Here is a 21,397-nt window from a genome sequence, read left to right on the forward strand (position 1 = left end):
ACACATAGCCGGATACAGAGGACAATCGCGATGGATAGGTGGGAGGCGCAGCACACAGGGACGGACTCGGGTGGACGCCCCAGACCTAGGAAGGGGACTGAGATGCAGCGGCCCCTCTAGGCCCAGGGAAAGGCATTAAGCTCAAGTACCCGGCTCTGACTTCCAGGGCCCCGCCCATTTTTCTGCCTCACTGGTGGCTGCCGAGGAAGGCCAGGCCCCAGGCTGGAAGCCAGGTGTGCTCCTGGCTGTGCACCTTGGTCACAGCGAGGGAGAGCACCTCCTCCCTCTTACGTCACATTTACTTCAGCTCTCAGATGTTTATTGTTAGGCATGAAGTCTTGCTTTTCTCTGGCTCGCAAGCCCAATTTCGTACAGGTCTCCCGGGCCCTGGTTCTTTTCGGGTGTTTAATTCCGACTCCCGCTTTCAGCTGACCCTAGAGCTTCGTCCTTTCATTTACAGATCCCTTTCCCTTTAAGCGGCTTTCCCCAATCCGCCACCTTCCCAGATTCCCTCTCATTCCCGGCATCGCTTGCAGTTTCTAAAAGCACTACATCTCCCATAAATCTTAGCGCCCGAGAGGCTACCCTAGGGAACTTCAAGTACCGAAATGCTCTCCTACCCGCCTCCGTGACTATCGCGGTGACCGATGGAGCTTGTAGTCACCCAGGAATTGTCAGGCGACCGAGAAAACCCAAAACTACTTATCCCAGGAGACCTCGCGCCAGAGGCGGGTGGCCCGTCTGTCTGCGCGCCCCTTAATCCTCCCTCGGACTCCAATTCCCGCCATCCCTTGCGCCGAGCTAGCCGCGGCGCAGAATGGGGTCGTGTCCTAAGTGTTCTCTGGGAGTTGTAGTTCCTGTGTTAGTGAGGCGAGGAGGAGGCGGAGTGAATCGGCGGCCATTAGCTGTGTGTAGTTGCCCGGGACTGGGAGCTTAAGTGAAGAGGGAAGCCTTACTCGGGGGAAATCTGCCGTGGCTATGGGCTCTTGCCAGGGCTAGCACTAGAGTACGGAGAAGGTGGACTTTACGGTTGGCCGCCCCGCCGAGTGGCGGGGCCCGCTAGGCCTCCGGGCATCCCCGGGCTCAAGTAGGCCTCGTCTGCCGGCCAGGGCGCCCCAAAAGCGGGAGGCGCCATGTCGCTGGTTGCTTACGCCAGCAGCGATGAGAGTGAGCCGGACGAGGCTGAGCCGGAGGAGGAGGAGGCGGCGGCCCCTACATCTGGGCCCACCTTAGGGGGCTTGTTCGCTTCTCTCCCCGCACCCAAGGGTCCGGCCTTGCTGCCTCCGCCCCCTCAGATGCTAGCCCCAGCCTTTCCCCCGCCGCTGTTGCTGCCCCCACCCAGCGGAGACCCCCGGCTCCAGCCTCCTCCCCCCTTGCCCTTCGGCTTGGGAGGCTTCCCCCCACCTCCAGGAGTGAGCCCGGCTGAGGCTGCGGGAGTTGGGGAGGGGCTGGGATTGGGGTTGCCCTCGGCCCGAGGCCCTGGCCTCAGCCTGCCCCCCCCTATCGCCGCTGCCGGGGCCCCCCTGGGGCTGCCCAAGCCAAAGAAGAGGACCGAACCCGTGAAGATTGCGGCGCCGGAGCTGCATAAGGGGGATGTGAGTACCCGGGGAGGGCGCCCCGCAAACTGTCCATCGGGTTTGGGCATCGGCTCCCTCCTCCAAACGCTGTCCCCGACCACAGGAGCCCTGGTACAGCGCGGCTAACTGAGCCGAAGTTGGTCAACTTTGGGAGTTTAGGGTGTTTGTGCGGGTTTCTCGAACCTGCACGAGGGCCACATGCCAGCACCTGGCATGACAGGCCCAGGCCCAGGGACACTTGGTTCTACTCCCTCCTGTTGCATCTTCACTTCAGGCCGGGGTTTTTTTCTTTTGGTTTCTTTTCCCCTCTTATCCTGAGAACAGCATAAAATGTGGCACCCAAAGAAGTGACAGGAGACCAGAGTGCTTGAGCCCTAGCTGGGCATTGGAGACTAACCTTTTCCTTTGCCTTGGAACTTGAAAGCATCCAGGGTCTGGAGGAAAAGAAAAGGAGGGGCGGCCTGGGTTCTGTTTCGGAGGCGAGTGACTGAGTGTTTCTTGAGTCCACATCATTTGCCAGGCTTTGGCCCGGTCCTTCAATTAGGAAAGAGCTCTGGGAGACACGCCGGCTTACAGATGACAAACAGGTGTTGAGCAGGTAAGCTCTTACCTGGTGAAGAGCTGGGTCTATCCAAACGCCAGGTCTGTGCCTCAGTGTCACCATGTAGGTGTTGTCAAGCCTAGGTGAACTGGGGTGCCTGGGTCCTCCTTCTGGAAGAGGCAGCCGAGCGTCTCTTGTCTGGATGTTGGAGCGGGAACCTAGAAGGCCTTTTCTGGAGCGAGTACTTTGGGGATAAGGAGACACCGAGCCTACGGGCAGGTAGGCCGTGGTTTAGAGTCATCCTGCGCTCTCTCCTTTCTCTTCGGAAAAGTTAACCGGTCAGTGCCTGGCGTGCCTTTGGTAACCCTCCGAGACACGCTCGTTCTTACTGCGTTCTTACTGCTTTTCTTGAGACCTCCCGCTCTGCCCAGGGGCCGTGTCCACTCTTGGTACTTGCGGCCCCTCCGTCCCTTCCCCGCCTCTCCCGATGTTCTCGCCCTCACCTCTTTCGAGTCTCGGCTTAAAAGACGCGCGTTCTCAGGGAGGACTTCTGGCTTTCCTGTTTAAATTGCAACCTCCTGTCACTCACCCACTCCTCCCCACCCCCTTCTTCGTTTTATTGACCTCCATGGCACTCACCATCCAACACACTATATATTTTATTTCCTCTCCTTCTGCTAGTGTGTGTGCTTCACGAAGGCAGGGCTTAGGGTTTCTTTTAGTCACTGCTGTCCCCAGTGGTTAAAACCATGCCTGACGCATACTGAGTACCACCTAAGTATTTTCTGAGTGAATGAACGTGGATTAGTCATGGAAGCAGGCTCCGGAAAGCCCTTCACTGTCCTGTTCCATCTTTCTTTCTTATTATTTCCCCTTCTTTCTCACCTGAGTCTGCCATTTCTGTCTGGGATCCAAAGAGCCTTCTGCTGACCCACTGAGACGTACGTGGCCTTGATGTAATCCGAAGCAAGGGAAAGACAGGAAGACAGGTTCATGGCCATGGCGTTCGCCTTTCTCGCCTCTTCACAAGTTTCTTCCCAAACTTGACCTCAGCCCACTTGTGGTATTTGGGGGGAAGATGGCACTTTGAGCCCGCCCGCCTCCTTCCACAGTGACAGGGGAAAGGCTCATTTCTAGGTCCGTGAAGGTAGAAAACGGTGCTGGTAGAGGCTGTAGAAGCTTCCACTTAAGTTGGCTGAAGTGGCGGAAAACCCCGAGGACTCCTAACTCCATCCCTCCTTTTTTAAACAGAGTTCACTAAATTCCTGAGAACCGTGACACGGATAATGAAAATGAAGTCACGTGCTGGCCCTTCGCTGGCTCCATTTCCCATGTTCGTTCTGTTCAAGTTGCTGTTTCTGTTCTCTGAACACACAATTCCTGGAGAGGGAGGCCTGAGGGAGCCCAGGATGTGCAGGTGAGGGTGGCCTTCGTCTTTCCGAGAGCTGTGCCCCCTCCTGCTCTGAGCCCCGCGGGATCCAAACTTTGCGTCTTGCACTTAGTAGGCTCTCAATACATGTTTGAAAAAACGAGTTGTTTCCCTGAGTAATTTCCCTTTAGAATTTGGTGCTAACGTAGAAGTAATTAACTCTGAACTCTTATTAATTAATTAAATTAATTCAATATTGAGCTACTTCTCTGTGCCAGGAGCTAAGAGTACAGTAATAGACCCTTCTCAGAAGGAATTTATGGTCTGTGAGTGGAGACCAACAAGGAGAGAGATTTTAGGTCACGTCAGAGAAGACCCATGATAGAGCTGGCGCTGGGGGAGACACCAGTCCGGAGAAGGAGGAGATGTCTGAACAGAGATAAGGCCGATGAGTGGGAGGTAGCCAGAGGCAGAGGTGGGGTGGGAGGGGCACACCGGGCAGAGGGAGAGGCAAGGGATGAAAATGCTTTGCAAATGCTTTGCGGGAACCAAGCTGGTAAGGCACAGTACTGGAGCCCATGGGAGGGCGGGGGTGGTGAGAGATGGGGCCGCAGAGAGAGCCGAGGCCAGGTGATCGTGAGCTTTTGTACGGGGATCCTGGGGAGAGTGAAACGCCCTGAAAGCCTGAGCGAGAACCCTCGGATCACAGCGGGAGCAAGCTGGCAGACACACGGGAGACACGAGGGCTGCCTGGGTGAGGGGGTGGCAGGGGATGGAGGCAAGTGGAGGTTCGCGTCTGCCTGGAAAGTAGAAGTGATAAGACTAGGGGACTGACTGGATGACAGACGAGGCGAGGGGTCAGGGTTGACTCCCTGCCTCTGGCCCAGGCAGCCGGCAGGGCAGTGGTGCCATTTAGAGGGGAACACGAGGCGGAGCAGATGGGGGATTGGGTTTAACTGGTTGCAGGCGTCAGAAAGCAGCTCGAGCTGCCTCACCTTGCATAGGAATGCCTCCTAATGTGCCGGGGGCCTGGGGCCAGGAAGTGGAGGGCCCCCCATTCTCATTGCACATGTCATTCTTCCTGTCTGCAGACCGCTTTCCTCTGCTGGTTTCTTAGCGTTCGTTGCAGGTGAAAGATGGCTACTCACACCTCCCTGTTTTTATTTCTTTCCTTTTGGTGATCGGCCCAGACTAAACTACAACCTGAGTCCCAGTTCTAGTTTTCCAGGGGAGAGTTGGTTCGATTTGGGTCACTCATCAATTCGCAGCAGTCAGGGGACAGGTTAATACCGTATTCTCTCTCCAGGTCAAATTCCATGTGCGGAGTCAGGAATGGCCCATAAAGGGGACACCCGTCCTCCCCTGTCCCCTCTGACTGTTCTTGCTGCGACCTAAGCCACCTTCAGGTATTGGTCAGTTGTCGCGTTCATGGGCTTAGGGGAGTCCGACTCTAAAATCAGGAGGTAGCGAACGCAAGTTGGAAGAGTGAGTCTGCCAAGTTGCCCGGCAGAAGTGCATTCCAGAGCAAATTGGAATTTTGGGGTTATCTGGATTAGTATTATCCACACTTTCAGATTGTTTACCTAGATAGTGGAAAGTCTGAAGCCGGGGGATTGAGATTTCACCGATTTGGGTCATTTCTGCTAAACAGGTAATGAAGCGCTGATTGCAGCGGCCCAGGAAGGGGAAGTGCACCAGCGCTTGCGGGGTGCCTGCTGTGGGGGGCGCTGCCACGCGCCCCAGTGACTCCAGGCTGAGTGTTAGCGCGCATTTGCAGGTGACGAAACAGGGGTGTAGAGAAGCGGCTATTCACCTAAACCCTAGCTTGGAGTAGCGAAGCCGGATTTGCACGCAGACATGTTTTGTTCTGTCTGAAAGGTAGAGCCTTGGGCAGCCAGCAACAGGGGAGCGATAGGATGAGGAGAGGAAAGTGGCCGAGACAGCGCCATCCTGCTGAGGGCGAGTGTCAGCAGGAGATACTCGAGACCCACGAGTAAACCAAGTTGATGAGTCCAGCTCATTGGAGGGTGGTGGTGGTTTGAGTTTGGAGCCAAGGGGTGGCGGCAGTGTGCGCGCGTGCGTGCCTGCGTGCATGTGCACGCGCATGCCTGCTGCGCCCGCGCCGGCACTTCCTCCCTGGCTCCTGGCCACTAATGAATGCTCTTTGGAGGGGGAGTCGGTCAGAACCAGAGCCTGGGAAGATAAGGGGAGGCCGCCGTGGGGGGGGCGAGGCTCTGATAGATGAGCAGATCCCACTGGGCCTCGCTTAATGGAAAATGTCTGTTTCCGTTCTTGCTCAGCAGTCTCGGGGTGTGTGTGTCTTGTCACTCTTGGCAGCTGGAGCAGAGAGGACAGCGGTGGCCATTGAGGTTCAGGCCCTGTGAGGCCACGGAGAAATACAATGCCATCTCCTGAAGAGACGCAGCCAGTTTGTGCCTCCCAGTCTCGGGAGCGCCAGCTTGGCCCGGCGCACTTCTCCCAGCCCTGGGTGCCCCCATCTCTCTGGGCCCCGAGGTGGGGACTGCTTAGAGTGCCGCTCGCTGGTCTTAGGACCCTGGGAGTTGACGCCACAGCCTCCTGTGGAAAAACAGTCTGGCAGTTCCCAAAAAAGTTAATTAGAATTGCCAGGTGGTCCAGCAGATTCACTCCTAGGTGAAAAGAATGGAAAGCAGCCACTGAAACAGATACGTGTTCTCCGGTGTTCAGGGTGCACTACTCCCAGTGACCAAAAGATGGCAGCATCCCTCGTGTCCATAGGGATTGAGGGGGTCGAAGTGCGGTGTGTACACTTCAGCCCTGAAAAAGAAGGAAATTCTGACGCGTGCTCCCGCGTGGATGGGCTTTGAAGACTGTATGCTTAAGTAAGCAGTAAGCCAGACACAGAAGGGCACCATACTGTATGGTTCCACTTACGTGAGGCGCCCAGAGTGGGCAAATTCACAGAGAAGGAAAGGAGCCCAGGCGTCAGTCAGCAGGGGCTGGAGGGCGGGGAGTGGGGTGCAGAGTGTCTGGGATGATGAAGAAGTCCTGGAAATAGATAGCGGTGGTCGGTATGCAACATCGTGAACGTTCTCAGTGCCACAGAATTGTCCGCTTAAACATGGCTCAAATGGTCAATTTTATGTTAAATGTGTTTTCGTATGATAAAGAAAGAAACCCACTATGTCTGTGCACCTCTCACCATCCAGGGAGTTCTCCTCGGGCCTCAAATGAGTGCTGTGTGCTTAGGCTAAGCCACTGCTTGCAGGGGCTCTTGATCGAAGCTGAATTGATCTTCCTTTGCGTGCTCCAGGCAGCTGAACCTCCTCTCTCTCTCTCTCCCCCGCCCTCCCTGGGGTGATTGGAGGGCACACAGCAGTCTCTTATCACTTGGATTACTCATCTCCCTGCCTTTTGGTACTCTAAACCAAAGTTCATTATCTTCGTGAAGTATTCGGATAATTCCTTTCCAAGCTCTCCTGTTTCCTGTGTTCAGTGAGGCCCCCGCCTCCCAGAGGGCTTTGAGTGGCATCTAAACCTCTTTTCATAGTGAACCAGCGAGCTCCGTCTTCCCAGCCTCTTCCAGGATGGAGCTGGCTCGAGTCCTGTGGCCCTTTCTCTATTTCCCCACCTTGCAACCCCCTGGACTTCTCTGTAGCCCCAGCTTCATTACGGACTGTCTCTGAGCCCCCTTGGTCAGCTTTGAATAGGTGACCCCTCCTTTACAGATGACTAATCGTGACTCAGCAGGGGTTTAGGGGCTCAGCAGTTTTCAGGGTCTTGTTTTGGTGTTCTGTTTTAGGGAGCCTGTCCTGTTTGGTGCCCTTCATGAGATGATGTATAATGGGGTTCAGTAGATTGGTGTAAGATGTTCAAAGAGAGAAGGATGATGGGGAACGCTCAGCAGTGCTCGAAGCCCAGATACGATAAGGTGCTCCTCACGTCTTTGTGCACTTGTTTTTTTATTAATGTGCTTTTAAACCTTAAACTTAGGCTGTCAGTATAATGGACATGCTGTGACATTTAAAGAGAAATTGGATTTCCTTCCCACAGCTGGTCTGGCCTTCAGCCTATTAGCCGCAGCACAGCTTGTCTTGACTTTCACAGTAGCCACTTTCTGTTCGTCACAGGATCTGAAAAATAAGAATATGCTTATACAGTTTTATAAATGTAATCATCTCAAACTTGGATCAAGTTTATTTTCAGGTCATTTCCATTGGACCTATTGCCCAAGATGTTAAAGTTGAACCGTGCCTGGGGTTGGCTCGAGAAGCCTGTGTAGCTCCAAGTGCGGTGGTTGTGTGTGGTCCGCTAGAAGGGAGATGGGTCATCATGGAAGGAGACGGGTCTTCCTGGGCAAAAGGTGGGAGGTGGTCAGGAGCCCCTGAGGCCGTGGGAGTGTGGAACCGAGAGAAAGGCTGAAGACACTTAGGTGTTTGGGGCTTAAGGCTTTTTCTTTGGGTGACTTTGATATCTTGGCAGACCAGCGAGAACGATAATCCTTGCACTCTGTTTAGAATTTTAGTTTATATACGTTTTCATGCACAGTAGCTCATGTAATGCCTAGAACGTCTTCATGACATGGGTAAGTATTCTTTCCAACTGAGGCTTGGGGAGTTGAACGGCTTATTGGGGAACCCCCAGCCAGCAAGTGGCCAAGCTGAGACTCAAAGCTGTATTTCTGATTTTGTGCCTGGTGCTCTCGGCCACGTCACGGGCATCTAGTGGCATCTGGTCATTGTGCCTCTCAGGCCTCGACGAACATGGGCAGCTTGGCGCGGGCTTGCCACAGAAGCACGAGCCAAAAGGGAGGCGGCCATTATTTAACGGCCCCGAGCCTTGCTTTCCTTACCTGGCAGGCCTAGGTACTGATGGCCTGCCTCGAAACGTTAACGTAAGGATTAAACGGAAGGCTGTAAGTTGCCTGACGCACAGTAGGCACTCAGCAGACACCACCCTCTGTTATCCCCCACATTTTAGTATCAAGACAGGTTTCCCGTGCGTGTGGGTGGTTTTTATACATTTGGCAGCAGCGACAGTATAATTGAACTCCTCGTGGACCTACTCTTGTGAGCGGTACTGAGCTGTAAGGAAGGGCCTTTGCTGTCAGAGAGAGGGCGGTGGCACGTGTAAACGGACCCTTTCCAGAGCCAGCACAGACGCCAGGTTAGCGTGACCCCGCCCCAACCAATGATGGACGTGGGGACACAGAGCAGGAGGAGCAAGGTGAGGCTCAGCAGGAAGCCCTTTGGGGAGTTTGGGGTCCGGAAGTCCAGAGTGCAGGCCGGGGGAGGGGGAGAGTGAGCGGTGCTGGTGACACGTGACACAGGCTCACACAGGCTCGGGAGAGGGACTGGAAAGCAGGTCGTGTGTGAAGGAAGGCACGGGGCTCTGGGGGCGTGTTCGGACCCCGCTCTGCCTGGGGCTCTTCCTGCCTTATTGTAGTTGTTTGGGTTCTTGTCCTTCTTCCTGGACTGTAAGTTCCTTGAGGGCAGGGCTGTTTTCATGTCCTGCCACACGCACAGCTTGTGCTCCTTGGAGACCAGCGGGCCAGGACTCTCTCTACCTGCCCCAAGCCCTGCCCGGCGCCCTGTGGGCTGAGTCGCCCAGTGTCACAGCTGTGACCTGCCCATGGGACACCAGTCAGGAAGCCCTGTCTACAGTACCTAGCACAGAGTCCTGCGTAGAGCACCTTCTCAGTCATGGTGATGAAAGTTCCTGGTGTAGACAGAGAGGAGCTTGGTGGTGGTGGTGGCGGGTGGGGGGTCCGCTGAAAAGGCAGGGAGGGGACTGGGGCTCTTGTAGGCTCTTCGAGATGAGTGGGGTCTGCGAGTCCTGCCCTGTCACCTGTGTTTAGACACCCAGACCTGAGAACAGGTGGGAAGCTTCGAAGGCCCTTGGTGTGGGGGTTGATTTTTATAAATACAACGTTAAAGCCTGCTCCTGCTATGCTGTGCGTCTTTCTGCGAGTTGAAGATGCTGAGGAACTGGTACTGAGCTAATAGTTCAGCTGTTTTCCGAATGAGAGCTTGTGTGAGAAGCAGCCCTGGAGGGTCACGGAGGGCCTCCCGTGCTGCCCAGACTCACAGCCGTCGCTTGCTCGCCTGCCTCCTGGACAGCCGTCTGGCAGACAGTACATCATACTTGGAATGGATTTCTCCAATGGCCTTGACCTTTAATGCCTCGTAGAAGAGTAGTTAACACACCGCTTGATCCCGCTGGAGTTCCCCAGCCTTGTGGTTATGTCATCTGTACCAGTGGTTTTAAATGTGAAGCTGAGACTGGGTGGGATTGTGGTCCAAATCCTGTTCACCTTCCAGCGGATATATTTATAGGAAGAAACATGGATGCAGCCTTTCTTCCATCAAAGACTAAATGGAAGGAAATAGTCTTAATTTAAAGAAATAGAAATGGATGCCAAGAAGGCTGTACCACAGGTCTGGGGGTTTGGAGGTGAGGGACCAGGAGGCCAGTGGGAGGGAGCGGAGCTGCTGGGCTGGGCCCCGGTGGCTGCGCCTCTGTGCAGGGGTGGGGCACGCCGGGTGCCGGGTGCTGTGGGCCCTTTACATGTGCCTCCCTGGATGTGTTTCCTCCTCTCTGCTCTGACAGTGAGGTCTTACTCCATTTCTTTTTCTCTTAGTCAGATTCTGAGGAAGATGAACCCACAAAGAAGAAAACTGCCCTTCAGGTAAGCTTGGTGACACGACAGAAGCCATTTCTCCTCTTCCCGTATCGCCCCCTGGAAGAAGGGGTTAAGGACAGCAGCTGTGTCCCAGTGAGGCTTTGAGGACCGACTTTTTAGGTCTGATGTGGGTTTCCTTGACAACATCAGACCGTGTGCGTCCCTGCCCCTCCTCGCTGCCACTTGGCTTTTGATGTGTGCGCTGTGTCATCTCTTACAGAACAGGTAGGGGGCTGGGGGATGGGCTGGAGCGCAATGATTCATTCATTACTTTCCGGTAAAAGGATTTCTTCAGAAGGGTCGAGTAAACAAATTGGTCAAAATGACTTAGGGAACATCTGCATTTTATTTATTTATTACGTTAAACATTTTTTTTTCCATTACAATTGACACTCAATATTATATTAGTTTCATCTGTACAGCACAGTGGTTAGACATTTATGTAACTTACAAAGTGATCCGCCGATGAGTCTAGTCCTCACCTGGCACCATACGTAGTTATCACAATATTGCCCATATTCCCTGTGCTGTACTTTATATCCCATGACTGTTTTTATGACTGCCAACTTGTACTTCATCCCTTCTCTTTTTTCACCCTGCCCCCCAACCCTCCTCTCATCTCCAACCATTAGTTTGTTCTCTGTATCTATGAGTCTGTTTGGAGAACATCTGTATTTTATTTTTTATTTTTTTGTTTTGTTTTGTTTTAAGATTTTATTGGGGAATTTGGGGAGGGGAACAGTGCTGGGGAATGTAGGGAAGGGGAACAGATAAGTTGCTGTCCTTTTGTTCTTCAGTCTAGTTGTGGAAGATGTCGCTTCACTGGCCCATGTTGGTATTATCACTGAGCTCTTCCCGGGCGAGGCAGATCAGTTGCCGGACTCTGGACGGCCGCTCACAGTGGCTCTTGGCAGCTCATATCAGCTGCCGGCCACACACAGTAGCCTATGGCAGCCCACTGCAGCAGGGGCTGCAGCCTACGCCGTCACTGGCGACTCATGGCAGCCCGGCTACAGGTCGATCTTAGCTGCAGAGGGCAGTGTCACTGGCCCTCATGTGGGATCTGAACCCGGGCCCTGCTGCTCAGAGCTGGCGTCCCAAGCCAACTCTTAACCGATACACCACTCAGCTGGCCCGAACATCTGTATTTTAAAATTACCCATCTTCTCCCCGTCTCATTTTTGACCTGGACAGTGAACACTGAAATAGCACTTACTGTGTACCAGGCACTGTTCTAAGTGCTTGAGCAGCATTTAATTGGTTTACTCTCGTAAGTGCCTAAGTCATCGTGTTGTCATCATCCCTGTGTGACATGGGAGGAAACTGAGCTTAAGGAACTGGCTGAAGGTCAGACAGTGCGGGGCAGGGCCGGGGTTCAGGCTCGGGTCTGGCTGTGGGGTCCCAGCTCTTACCTGCTGCTGTGGCCACTGCTCCATAACTGAGACCTGGAGTCCTGAACGGGCAGTGCCTGGGGTGGCCTCTGCTGCTCCTCTGTCTCCCCGTGTCCCACGTCATTCATCCTGGCTCCCAGGAGTCTCTTCCTACTGCACCCCGCACGCAGTGACCTGTACACTCACTGACCTCGTGGTGATCGGACGTGGTCCTGCCTGTAGAGGTTTCAGGTGTAGATGCTGACGCTGCCCCTTCCCCTGATGTCAAGGTGTCACTTCCACCTTAGCTGGGAGGTCTCAGAAGGACCCAGTCACGTGGAGGTGAGGCAGATAACTGCCCGTGCCGGTGGTGGGTGGTGGAGGAGGCACCATGGAGGAAACTGCCATGCTGAGGCCGAGCGAGGCCAGCCGCTCCCGTTATCGGGAGGGCTTCCTGGAGGAGGTGGGAGGACACGGGCTCAGATCAGAAGGCAGCCCAGGAGGCAGGCGCAGTCTTCCCGGTGGGAGGAAGAGATGAGTGGGTAGAGAGACTGAGCTGGTCGGCAAGGGGGGACACAGCTGTGACCCAGGTGTCACCTGGGAGGTCGAGCCCTTCCAAGGTTGCCCACGGGTGTGCTCCACCCGGCCCCCCAGTCTGATTCCTGTGATCCTGAGCCTCAGGACAGCTGGGCTGGAGGGACCCCAACCTGTGCGCGCGCACAGCGGTGACAAGAGCCCACTTTCCGCTGAGCGGTTTCGTCTGGCCTGCTTGACCCAGAGATGGTATTTGTGTGTTCTGGGCATTTCTTGGCCGAGCGGCTGAAGCACACTGGTACTCCCAGACAGCGACACAGCGACCTTATTCCAGTCTCCGTTTTCAGGCTGGCGCTTCCTCAGCCTTCCAGTTAGGCCAGACTGGCCCGGTAGCGTGCAGAAAGCAGGATCCAAGGGTTCTTAGGGGGAACCTAAGAACCAGCCAGGGTACACGTTCATCCGTTAAACGCTTGACTCTGGCACGAGCGAGCTGAGTGCACCGCATCTGTAGGGTCTTTCTGGGGCAGGGCAGGGGACTTTTGGCATCATGTACGGATGTCTCTCTTGGGCAGAGCCTTGTCCTTGACTTTGAGTAGCCGTCCAAAGGAAGCGGCAGGTTCCCGTGCCGAGAGGAACCTTCAGGACATGGGCAGAGGTTGAGTGAGCAGCTGGAGAGAGCCCTGGGCTTTTTGGGAAGAAGGATGTGGGAGTGAGAGCGCTGTATTTGGTGAACTCAGAATCAGGATGGCTCAGTAGCAGAGGGAGTGGGGCTGGGTTGGGATGGAGCTGAGGAAAACGGGCAGCATGTTACATTGGGAGAAGCAGCCAGCAGACGGGCCTGAGGCAGGAGGGGTCGGGCCCACTGGATGACGACCTGCGTAGGTGGAGGGAAGAAGGCAGCAGGGTGGGTGAGATTTTAGGCGAGAGCCCGTCTAATCCTTGTTCTTGACGTCAGTAGCGCATGTCATAACATTTCGCTTGTCATCTCTCTTCCCTCCTCCCCCACACCCGGGCTCACCAGGGATCCGGTGAGGGGACTGGCTTGTCCGCCTTGCTTCCCCAACCTAAAAACCTGACTGTGAAAGAGACGAACAGGTTGCTCCTGCCCCACGCCTTCTCCCGGAAACCCGCGGATGGCTCCTCTGATACTAAGCCCTCCAGACCGGCCACTAAGTCCAAGCCCTCTCTTGCGCCTGTTGTGGGCACCACAACCACCACTCCGTCACCCTCGGCCATCAAGGCTGCTGCCAAGAGCGCCGCGCTGCAGGTGACGAAGCAGATCACGCAGGAGGAGGACGACAGTGATGAGGAAGTAGCCCCCGAGAACTTTTTCTCCCTTCCCGACAAGGCTGAGCCTCCTGGAGTCGAGCCATACCCCTACCCCATCCCCGCTGTCCCTGAAGAGCTGCCTCCAGGCACGGAACCGGAGCCGGCCTTCCAGGACGATGCAGCCAACGCCCCCCTGGAATTCAAGATGGCAGCAGGCTCAAGTGGGGCCCCTTGGATGCCCAAGCCCGGGGACGACTACAGCTATAGTCAGTTCTCCGCGTATGGCGATGCCAATGCCGCTGGTGCTTACTATCAGGTGGGTAGGGGGATGTCGGGCGTGGCGGTCAGGGAGAGCTTTGGGCCAGTGATACGGGCTGTTAATGACTCTTCTAGCGTTTGGTTGTCCTACACCTATCCGGCCTCAAAACATACGACCTTTATTCTGAACAATGTTGCTCTAAAATTTCCTAAGTCGTGAAGTCTGGCAGGTAGAACCACGTAACTGACTCCTTTAGTCTGAAAACAAAAGCTTATTGTAGGAGCTGGTGAGAGATGCAGGGAGAAGGCGGAAGGGAGCAGTCTCCGACCTTAGAGACCCAGGATAGTCCCTGGGGGTTAGAACTTGGGTGAAGATAAGTGAACTGTGGCCTAGGCTTCTAACTGCTGTGAGCTCAAGAGGGGTTTCTGGAGGTTCGCAGTACTGGAAACACAGAAGGGAAGGGGTGGGGTGTGGTGAGGTGGGGGCGGGGAGGAGAGTCTGGGGAGTTAAGTGCAAAAAGGGGAGAAGCCCCGACTGAGTCCTAAGCAGTTGAAAGGACTGACGCATGGCCCTGGAGAGGGGAAACCAGGGGCCGTAACCTGGGCAGTGATTGAGAGCGAGGTCTGAATCCCAAGCTCTGTGAGTCTTGGGATTAACTGCCTCTCTGAGCCTGAGACCCCGCAGCTGTTAGAGGCAGTGACAGTGGCAACCTCATAGGGTTGCTGGGAGAACTGTCAGCATGGTGTGGTGCCTAGAACAGCACAGCAAATGCTCAGTAAACGGCTCTGACAACTTGTTATTCAGACATTGTGTGGTGTTATGTGTGGCCTCAGAGAGTGAGTGTAGGGTGCCAGGTTGTAAACAGGTTTAAGAAAGACTGTCTCAGCAGCCAGAGCTTCCCTAATGAAGGGGTCCTCACGGCTTTGGGGACTTCGATCAGTGGTGGCCCAGCAGAGGCCGCTGGCTGGCCCCTCCTGGCAGCTGCAGAGTTTTCCTGCCCACCTGGGACTCCCTCCTCAGCCACCATGGTCCTGAATGGTCCGTGTTAATCTTCTGTTCAGCCTGGGGCTGGGTAGGAACCCGTTCAGATCAAAGACAAAGTGTTTCGATCATATTTGCTGTTGAACTTTCTTGTATCCTTGTATCTCTGACCAGCCACAATATACTTCCCTAAAGTAAACATTTTTAGAAGGAAGAAGGAAGATGAGAGTGTTTTGACCTCTTTAGCAAGAAAAGATACTATTTAAATCTAAGAAACCACCAGTAACTGGGTAAATGACTAACAAATAGGAATTCTGTATCCAGTTACAAACACCATTGAGGCAGTCTATGCAAATGAAGGCACTTCAAATACCCTAGGGGACCCTGCAATTAAATGTATCTTATTGTGAATACAGTTGATCCTTGAACAATGTGGGGGTTAGGGGGCCACGAAAGCCCTGCTGTAACTTTTGATTCCCTCAAAATGGAACTGACAGCCTGCTGTTGACCGGAAGCCTTACCAATAACAACCAGTCGATTGACACATATTTTGTATGTTATATGTATTACGTATTCTTACAATAAAGTGAGCTACAGAAGAGAAAATACATTGACAGAAGCAGGGAAAAGCCATGTACGCAGCTCAAATTCATGTTGCCCAAGGGTCAGCTGCACTTTGATGGGAAACCATGCTCTAATCACGCTGGGTCTCTATATATTCTTCTGATTCAGTCAGTGTTAAACCTTATTTACCGCTTAGCTCACTATAAAATGAATGTTCCTAGAGGGGTGTTTTTGTGGAGTTTTGGGCAAAGGTGGAAGAATTGTGGAAAAGTGTGGCAGGGTGGAGACGGGTCCTCAGCCCTGTGGCTGCCTGGTCTGTGCCTCCTCTTGGGGCCCCAACGACATGTGGACAGTGCATCCTTAAGGGGGACCAGCAGTTTCCTGAGCTGAAAATCTGGTAACACAAACCTGTTTGTTCCTAGTTTTGTAAACCTCATACTGCGGCAGTGGCTGATTGTCCATCGGGTCCGTAGTTCCCCTGCCTGTTGATTAGAGGCGTCCGTCCCCCACAGTCCACAGTGGCACGCCCTCAACTCACCCCACTCACATTGGGGCTTACGGGGGTGTCACGAGCAGGAGGAGCAGAGCTAGGGCACAGGCCAGGCAGCCACAGGGCTGAGGACCTGTCAGACAGAAAGGGTGGCATGGGTCTCAGGAAGCGGCCGGGGGCGTGGGGTGTAAACTGGAGCAGGAGAGAATATCTTTATTTCTTGTCACCTTTCCCTACAAAGGACCCACCTGTCTGGACAGCGCAGACCAGGAGAGCTGTAGGGACCGCCCTGGGGTTGGGGGCGAGGTCCTTAGGATCTGTGCCTCTGTGTGGGCGTCACACTGCCCCTGGGATAAGGGTTTCCTTGTCCCTTCTTTACTGTGCCCTCAGATGCTGTGTTTTTCCCTCCTTGGCTGCAGGATTATTACAGTGGTGGCTACTATCCCGCACAGGACCCATCCCTGGTCCCCCCCCAGGAAATCGCCCCAGACGCCTCCTTCATCGATGACGAAGCAGTAAGTTAACAAAGCACAAGCGACCTTATTTGACCCACAGACAAATCGGAAGCTAAGGGAAAATCGGAAGCAAAAAGAAATTCTTCTGTTTTAAATTATACTCAGGATTGGGTGCAGTAGCATATAACAGACTCTCCAAATGACAGTGGCTTATATGTGAGAAGGTAACTATTCTCCTTATAAAAGAAGGCTAGACGGAGGCAGAGCAGGCAGGGCGGGTGGGATAGTTCCACAGAGTTGGCGGGATCCAGTGCCATCCTGATCGTTGCTCTGCCATCCCTAGGTTGTGGCCTTTATTCTTAGGGTCGGTGATAGCTGCTGAGGCTATAGCTGTCACATCTGCATTCCAGCCAGTCTGCTGCAGCAGCGTGCAGAAAAAGAGGACAGACATTTCTCTCCCCTGTTAGAGACCTCCCCAGAGTTCCTAGGTTCACTTCCACTTCTGTTTCATTGGCTAGAATCTGGTCACATGGCCATATCTAGCTGCAAGGGAGCCTAGGAAATGCAGTCTTCATCGGGTGGTAACATGCCTAGCCAAAATTTTGGGTTCATTCACATGACAGGAAAGGGGAGAATGGATTTGAGGGGGAGCAGCAGCCTCAGTAAATAGCCCTTGTGTTCCATGTGAGCTCCCCAATCTCAGCACAAGGGAGATAAAAACTCCCTTGCTCAGGATATAAAGTGCCGTCTCATCTATAGGGACGTCACCACCTGTGGTGGGACGGAGACGCAGAGGGCGCTACCCTTTGCACATAGCTTCTTGTGAAAACAATTCTCTGTGCACCTGTGCACAGAAAGGCGCCCATCCCTTGTGTACTTGTACCTGTGTTGTGTCCCCCGCCCTCCTGTGCACGTCCTCGATAGGTTCCATAGTTGGGCCCATTTTGTCGTAAGCCGAGGAGGCAGCAGGAACCTCATCCAGTGGCAAAAGTCAGTTTCTTGTGGGGAGAGTGACCCCAGAGGCCTCACTGATGCTCTGACCAGTGTTCTGATTTGACCCCTCTGCACCCACCCACACCCCTTCCGGGCACGTCCTTGGGTGGCTGTGCTGTGATCTGCGTGGTCTGTGAGGAGGAGGGAGGTGGCGTGGGCTCCTAGGAAGTTGGCCAGGCCTCTGTTTGTGAGGCTCCCCGTCTACCCACCTCCATGGTTCCGCTGTCTGGCGTTCCCTCTGGCGTGGGGCCTGCCGATTCGGTGATACCAGCCCAACGGGGAGGAACAGACATGTACGAGAACTGGTTTTTAGAGAATTCCTAGATGTTTTACCCTGAATTCTTAAACCAGATACAATATACGTAATTAGAGGACAGAGTCCTAGCGGTGACCGCGCTTGCTCGTGTTTGGAGGTGCCTCCTTGGCCTCCCTTTCCCTGTGTCCAGGAGAACTGAGACGAAGGCGGGCCTCTGGCATCAGATGACCGAGGCTGCAGTAGGACTGGGGCTCAGCAAACCACCCGGACTCTGGGTCCTTAGCAACACCTCTGATCCCCACCCAGGCACCCCCACTCCTGGTGTTTTCCTTCTTTTCCAGTTTAAGCGGCTGCAGGGCAAGAGGAACCGGGGGCGGGAGGAGGTCAACTTTGTGGACATCAAAGGTGACGACCAGCTCGGCGGGGCCCAGCAGTGGGTGACCAAGTCCCTGACAGAGGAGAAGTCTATGAAGTCGTTCAGCAAAGTAAGTGGGAAGGTCGGCGTTGGCGGCCCTGCTCCCCCTGGGGCTGTCACAGCCCCTAGCAGACCCCTGTTGTGGGTGGTGCCGGGCTGTGCGCTGGGCCCCGGTACCGCCGCTGCCTCCGCTCCCATCTCTGATGCGCTGTGGCTCCTACCTGGACGGAACCCACTGCCGCTCACGCTCTCCCTGCGGCCACACCCTCTCCAGCCCGCTGAGCGGGGACCTGGCTCAGCTTGTCTGAGGTGTGGGCAACATGACCTCAGAAGTCGGGTGTGGGGGGTCCTCGCCTCTGAGTGTGCGGCCCCTGCTCTCTCCTCCCCGTCGTCTGTCACCGCCACCGCGGTCCCTTCCCGAGGTTTACGCCCATATCCCACACCACACTCCCGCCTCCTCCGGGCTCGCTGTCTCCGTCAGGAGGAGGAACATCGCTTCAGCTATTGGCTGAGTCCAGCAAATGTGGACATTGTCAGCCTGCTACGGGGAGAGTGGGGGGAAGCCCTGGATTCCAGCCCAGCGCCAGCAAGGCCAAGGTCGGGCCTCTCATTCCCTTTGCTCCCCCTGTTGACTTTGCTTTGTTCTGTGGCCACAGATGGCTGTCTGCACCCCAGCCGTTTGTTTTAACTGAATGCTGGCGGTCACACAGGACAGAGCAAAGGATTGTGGTCAGAGCAGCACAGATCCATCACCGATGACCGGGAAACCACTTAGGGGCGCGTGCTCTGCTGGCTGTGGGTCGGGAGGCATCATCACGTGGCAGTGACTGTTGTTAGTGCTGCCGTGGGCCCGCGAGGGGGCTGCGTGTTCTGTGTTTGTCATCTTGAACTGTCATTAAATGACATTAAATAGCAGCAAGGGATTGGAGTTTGCTATTTTCCCAGGTCCTAGTCTTCTTTCCCTCATCTCATTGTATTGCGCTAGAATTTTAAAAAAGAAGAAAAAGGTGCGTTTCCTGTCTTGTGGAGTTGACAGTGCAGTGGGAGGAGATTGAAGGTCACTCGAGTGTACACGACCACCGTGCAGATTGATTACATAAGTGCCGAGGAGACTCCAGAGAGGCGTTCGGGCAGTTGGGTGGGGCCGACTGGGAAGCTTCTAGTCTGAAACAACACTGGCCGAGGACAGAAAACCCGCAGAATGAAAGCCCAGACCAGCCCTGACTCTGCAGTGAATCATTTGCATCAGAGTTTGGTCAGGGGGTTAGTGCCGTCGTTTCGGGTGGAGGCTGAGATCGGAGCGGTGGGCTGACGGTGAAAACTCCAGTTCCAGGGACGAGAATGGGGGAGGTGGGGTTTCAGCCAGAGGTGATTGATGGGAGAGAGGGTGCGCAGTAGGTGGGAGGCAGGCTAGACATCTGGCCTGGCAGGAGGAGTGGACAGAGATGAACGGCTGTGAGAGGAGGGAGGTCGCCAGCATGCCGGCCCTTACCCTGTTTCAGACTGACCGCAGGCAGTGCAGCTGCTATCGAGTGTCCACTGTGGGCAGAGCCCCGTGCTCGGTGCTGCGGGGGTGGGGTCGGCTACCAAGAAACAGAAGACACACCCCTGACCTCAGAGTATTTCCAGTCTAATGGGGGTATTAGCGGGCTATTTCAGGCAAGTATTCTGAGCTTGGTTGGGTGTTTTGCATAATGGCTTTAATAAAAAGAACTGTTTTCTAAGTCCATAGGCATAGAAATAGCTCCAGGCTCACTTCTCCCCCCAGGACTTGGGCTGTGTCGTCGGTTTCGCCCCAATGTCGCACCACCTGGGCATGTGAGAAACTTCTGCCTTTATTCTTGTGGGTTAATGATTGCATTTTCTTCCCCTGCAGAAGAAAGGTGAGCAACCAACAGGCCAGCAGCGGCGGAAACACCAGATCACGTACCTGATTCATCAGGTGAGAGCTCCCAGGGCCGTGGCCTGCCCGCAAGATCCCTGGGAACATGGGAATGTGAAGGCTGAGACCTGGGCTGGGGCCCAGGTGCTGGCACCAGCTCCTTGCAGGCGTCCCCCCCAGTTCTCCACTTGGCCACTAGGGGGAGACGTGTCCTTCAGAATCACCCGGCTGCATCAGTGTCACTTAGCTAAGACTCAGGTGCAGACACCTTGGAGGTACCTGTAAGAAGGGAGTGGAATGGTTTTTCACAGGGTTCTTTTAAATAGCAACTTTAGTAATTGAAAAACGATTTAAAGAAAAACTTGGTTCACCAACTTTTAGCAAAACCACCACCTATGAGGTGGCTGGTTTTATGGCAGGAAGCATCAACACAAATAATTCAGAATACAGAGGATGCAGAAATGTCTTCAGGAATTAGAACATGTCTTGGTATTTATCTGGTAGGACCTGGCAGCTTTCAAATACTCATTCAATCATTAAACAACCCTCTTCGAGACAAACTATGAAATGTGTCAAAGGTACAGACGGGAAGAAGGCTCTTGAGGAGGGTCTGTGCTACTCGGTGATCTCAGGGCAGATCTGGCGTTTGTTGTTTTTGTCACGTTCTCACATTCGTTTTCAGGAACTCCTTTGTATCCTATCTTGTTATTTGCAGGAAGATTTTGAGGGTAGGGTCTTTTTTAAACCCAAACTGTTAGCCTCCCCACCCCGTTCCACAGGAAACCAGCAGGCACCTGATGACTTTTGTGGGGTGGGGTTCAGTGGCCCCTTTTCTGTGGTGGTGTCTGTGTTCCCAGAATGCACTGCAGAGCCGGGACTTGTGGAGGTCATTGGGGGTGTCAGGATTCTGGCCCTTTCCAGGCCCTCTCAGTGGATTGAGTTTCTAGGGTCCCGCCTACTCTGCCTTCAGCACCTCAGCACTGCGTCCCCCAACTGGGATTACTGCTGGTGTCCCATTTGGACCCATCCAAGTCTTTGAGCCCGTCCCCTCCCACTGGGCCGGTCAGTTACCCACGGCAGCTGACGTGTCTCCTTTCAGATGCCAGATTCTCGTTGTCATTTGTCCGTTTCCCACCTGGGGATTCCAGTTTTCATTCTAGCAGCTGAAGGTCCAGGATTCTTGAGTTTTTGTTCTGCTTAACCCGTTAGCTCCCCAAACAGGTGTCTTTCCCCTTACACTTGAACAAGAGAAAAGGGGTTTGCTATTTGCCCATAACTGTTGTGATGGGAGAAAGATCTTAAATTGCGAAGCTCGCAGGCCAGAGACAGGCCCGAGAGCCCAGGCTGACTGGCCTCTTCTCGCCACAGGCCAAGGAGCGGGAGCTGGAGCTGAAGAACACGTGGTCCGAGAACAAACTCAGCCGCCGTCAGACCCAGGCCAAGTACGGGTTCTAGGCCGCGGCGCCTGCCCCGGGACCCCGCTCCCTCCTGAGGACCCGCTTCACCGCTGCGAGGACGAACACAGTGGATCGAGTTTTCTTACCACGAGTTAGAAGATTCAGCTCCTGCCTCAGCTGGCAGACTCGAGTGACGCTCACGGGGGCTGAGTCCTTGGACAGGAGCTTCGCTCCCTGTTGGATGTGATAAAATGTTGAAGCCCTCCCTTCGCCTTTTTTTTTTTTTTTTACCAGGGATGTCTTGAAATAAAACATTCAGTCTGACGGACGCCGCCTGCCCTGCCCTTTCCTACTTTTTCGCATGTTTCCTTTTCCGTTCTGGAC

The 21,397-nt window shown here is 54.4% G+C and overlaps 1 protein-coding gene across 1 annotated transcript; it reads left to right on the plus strand.

Annotated features, from left to right (window-relative positions):
• Positions 1 to 848: 848 nt before the first annotated feature.
• PRCC (proline rich mitotic checkpoint control factor) lies at positions 849 to 21,278 on the plus strand. The gene is made up of 7 exons (XM_019662669.1): positions 849 to 1,595; positions 10,107 to 10,154; positions 13,074 to 13,637; positions 16,035 to 16,130; positions 17,661 to 17,804; positions 19,611 to 19,676; positions 20,985 to 21,278. Exons 1-7 carry the CDS (start codon positions 1,134 to 1,136, stop codon positions 21,069 to 21,071), a joined length of 1,467 nt encoding a protein of 488 aa, XP_019518214.1. The 5' UTR covers positions 849 to 1,133; the 3' UTR covers positions 21,072 to 21,278.
• The last annotated feature ends 119 nt before the right edge of the window (positions 21,279 to 21,397 follow it).

This window comes from Hipposideros armiger, unplaced genomic scaffold (genome assembly GCF_001890085.2).
Source record: "Hipposideros armiger isolate ML-2016 unplaced genomic scaffold, ASM189008v1 scaffold_378, whole genome shotgun sequence".
Classification (NCBI taxonomy): Eukaryota; Metazoa; Chordata; class Mammalia; order Chiroptera; family Hipposideridae; genus Hipposideros; species Hipposideros armiger.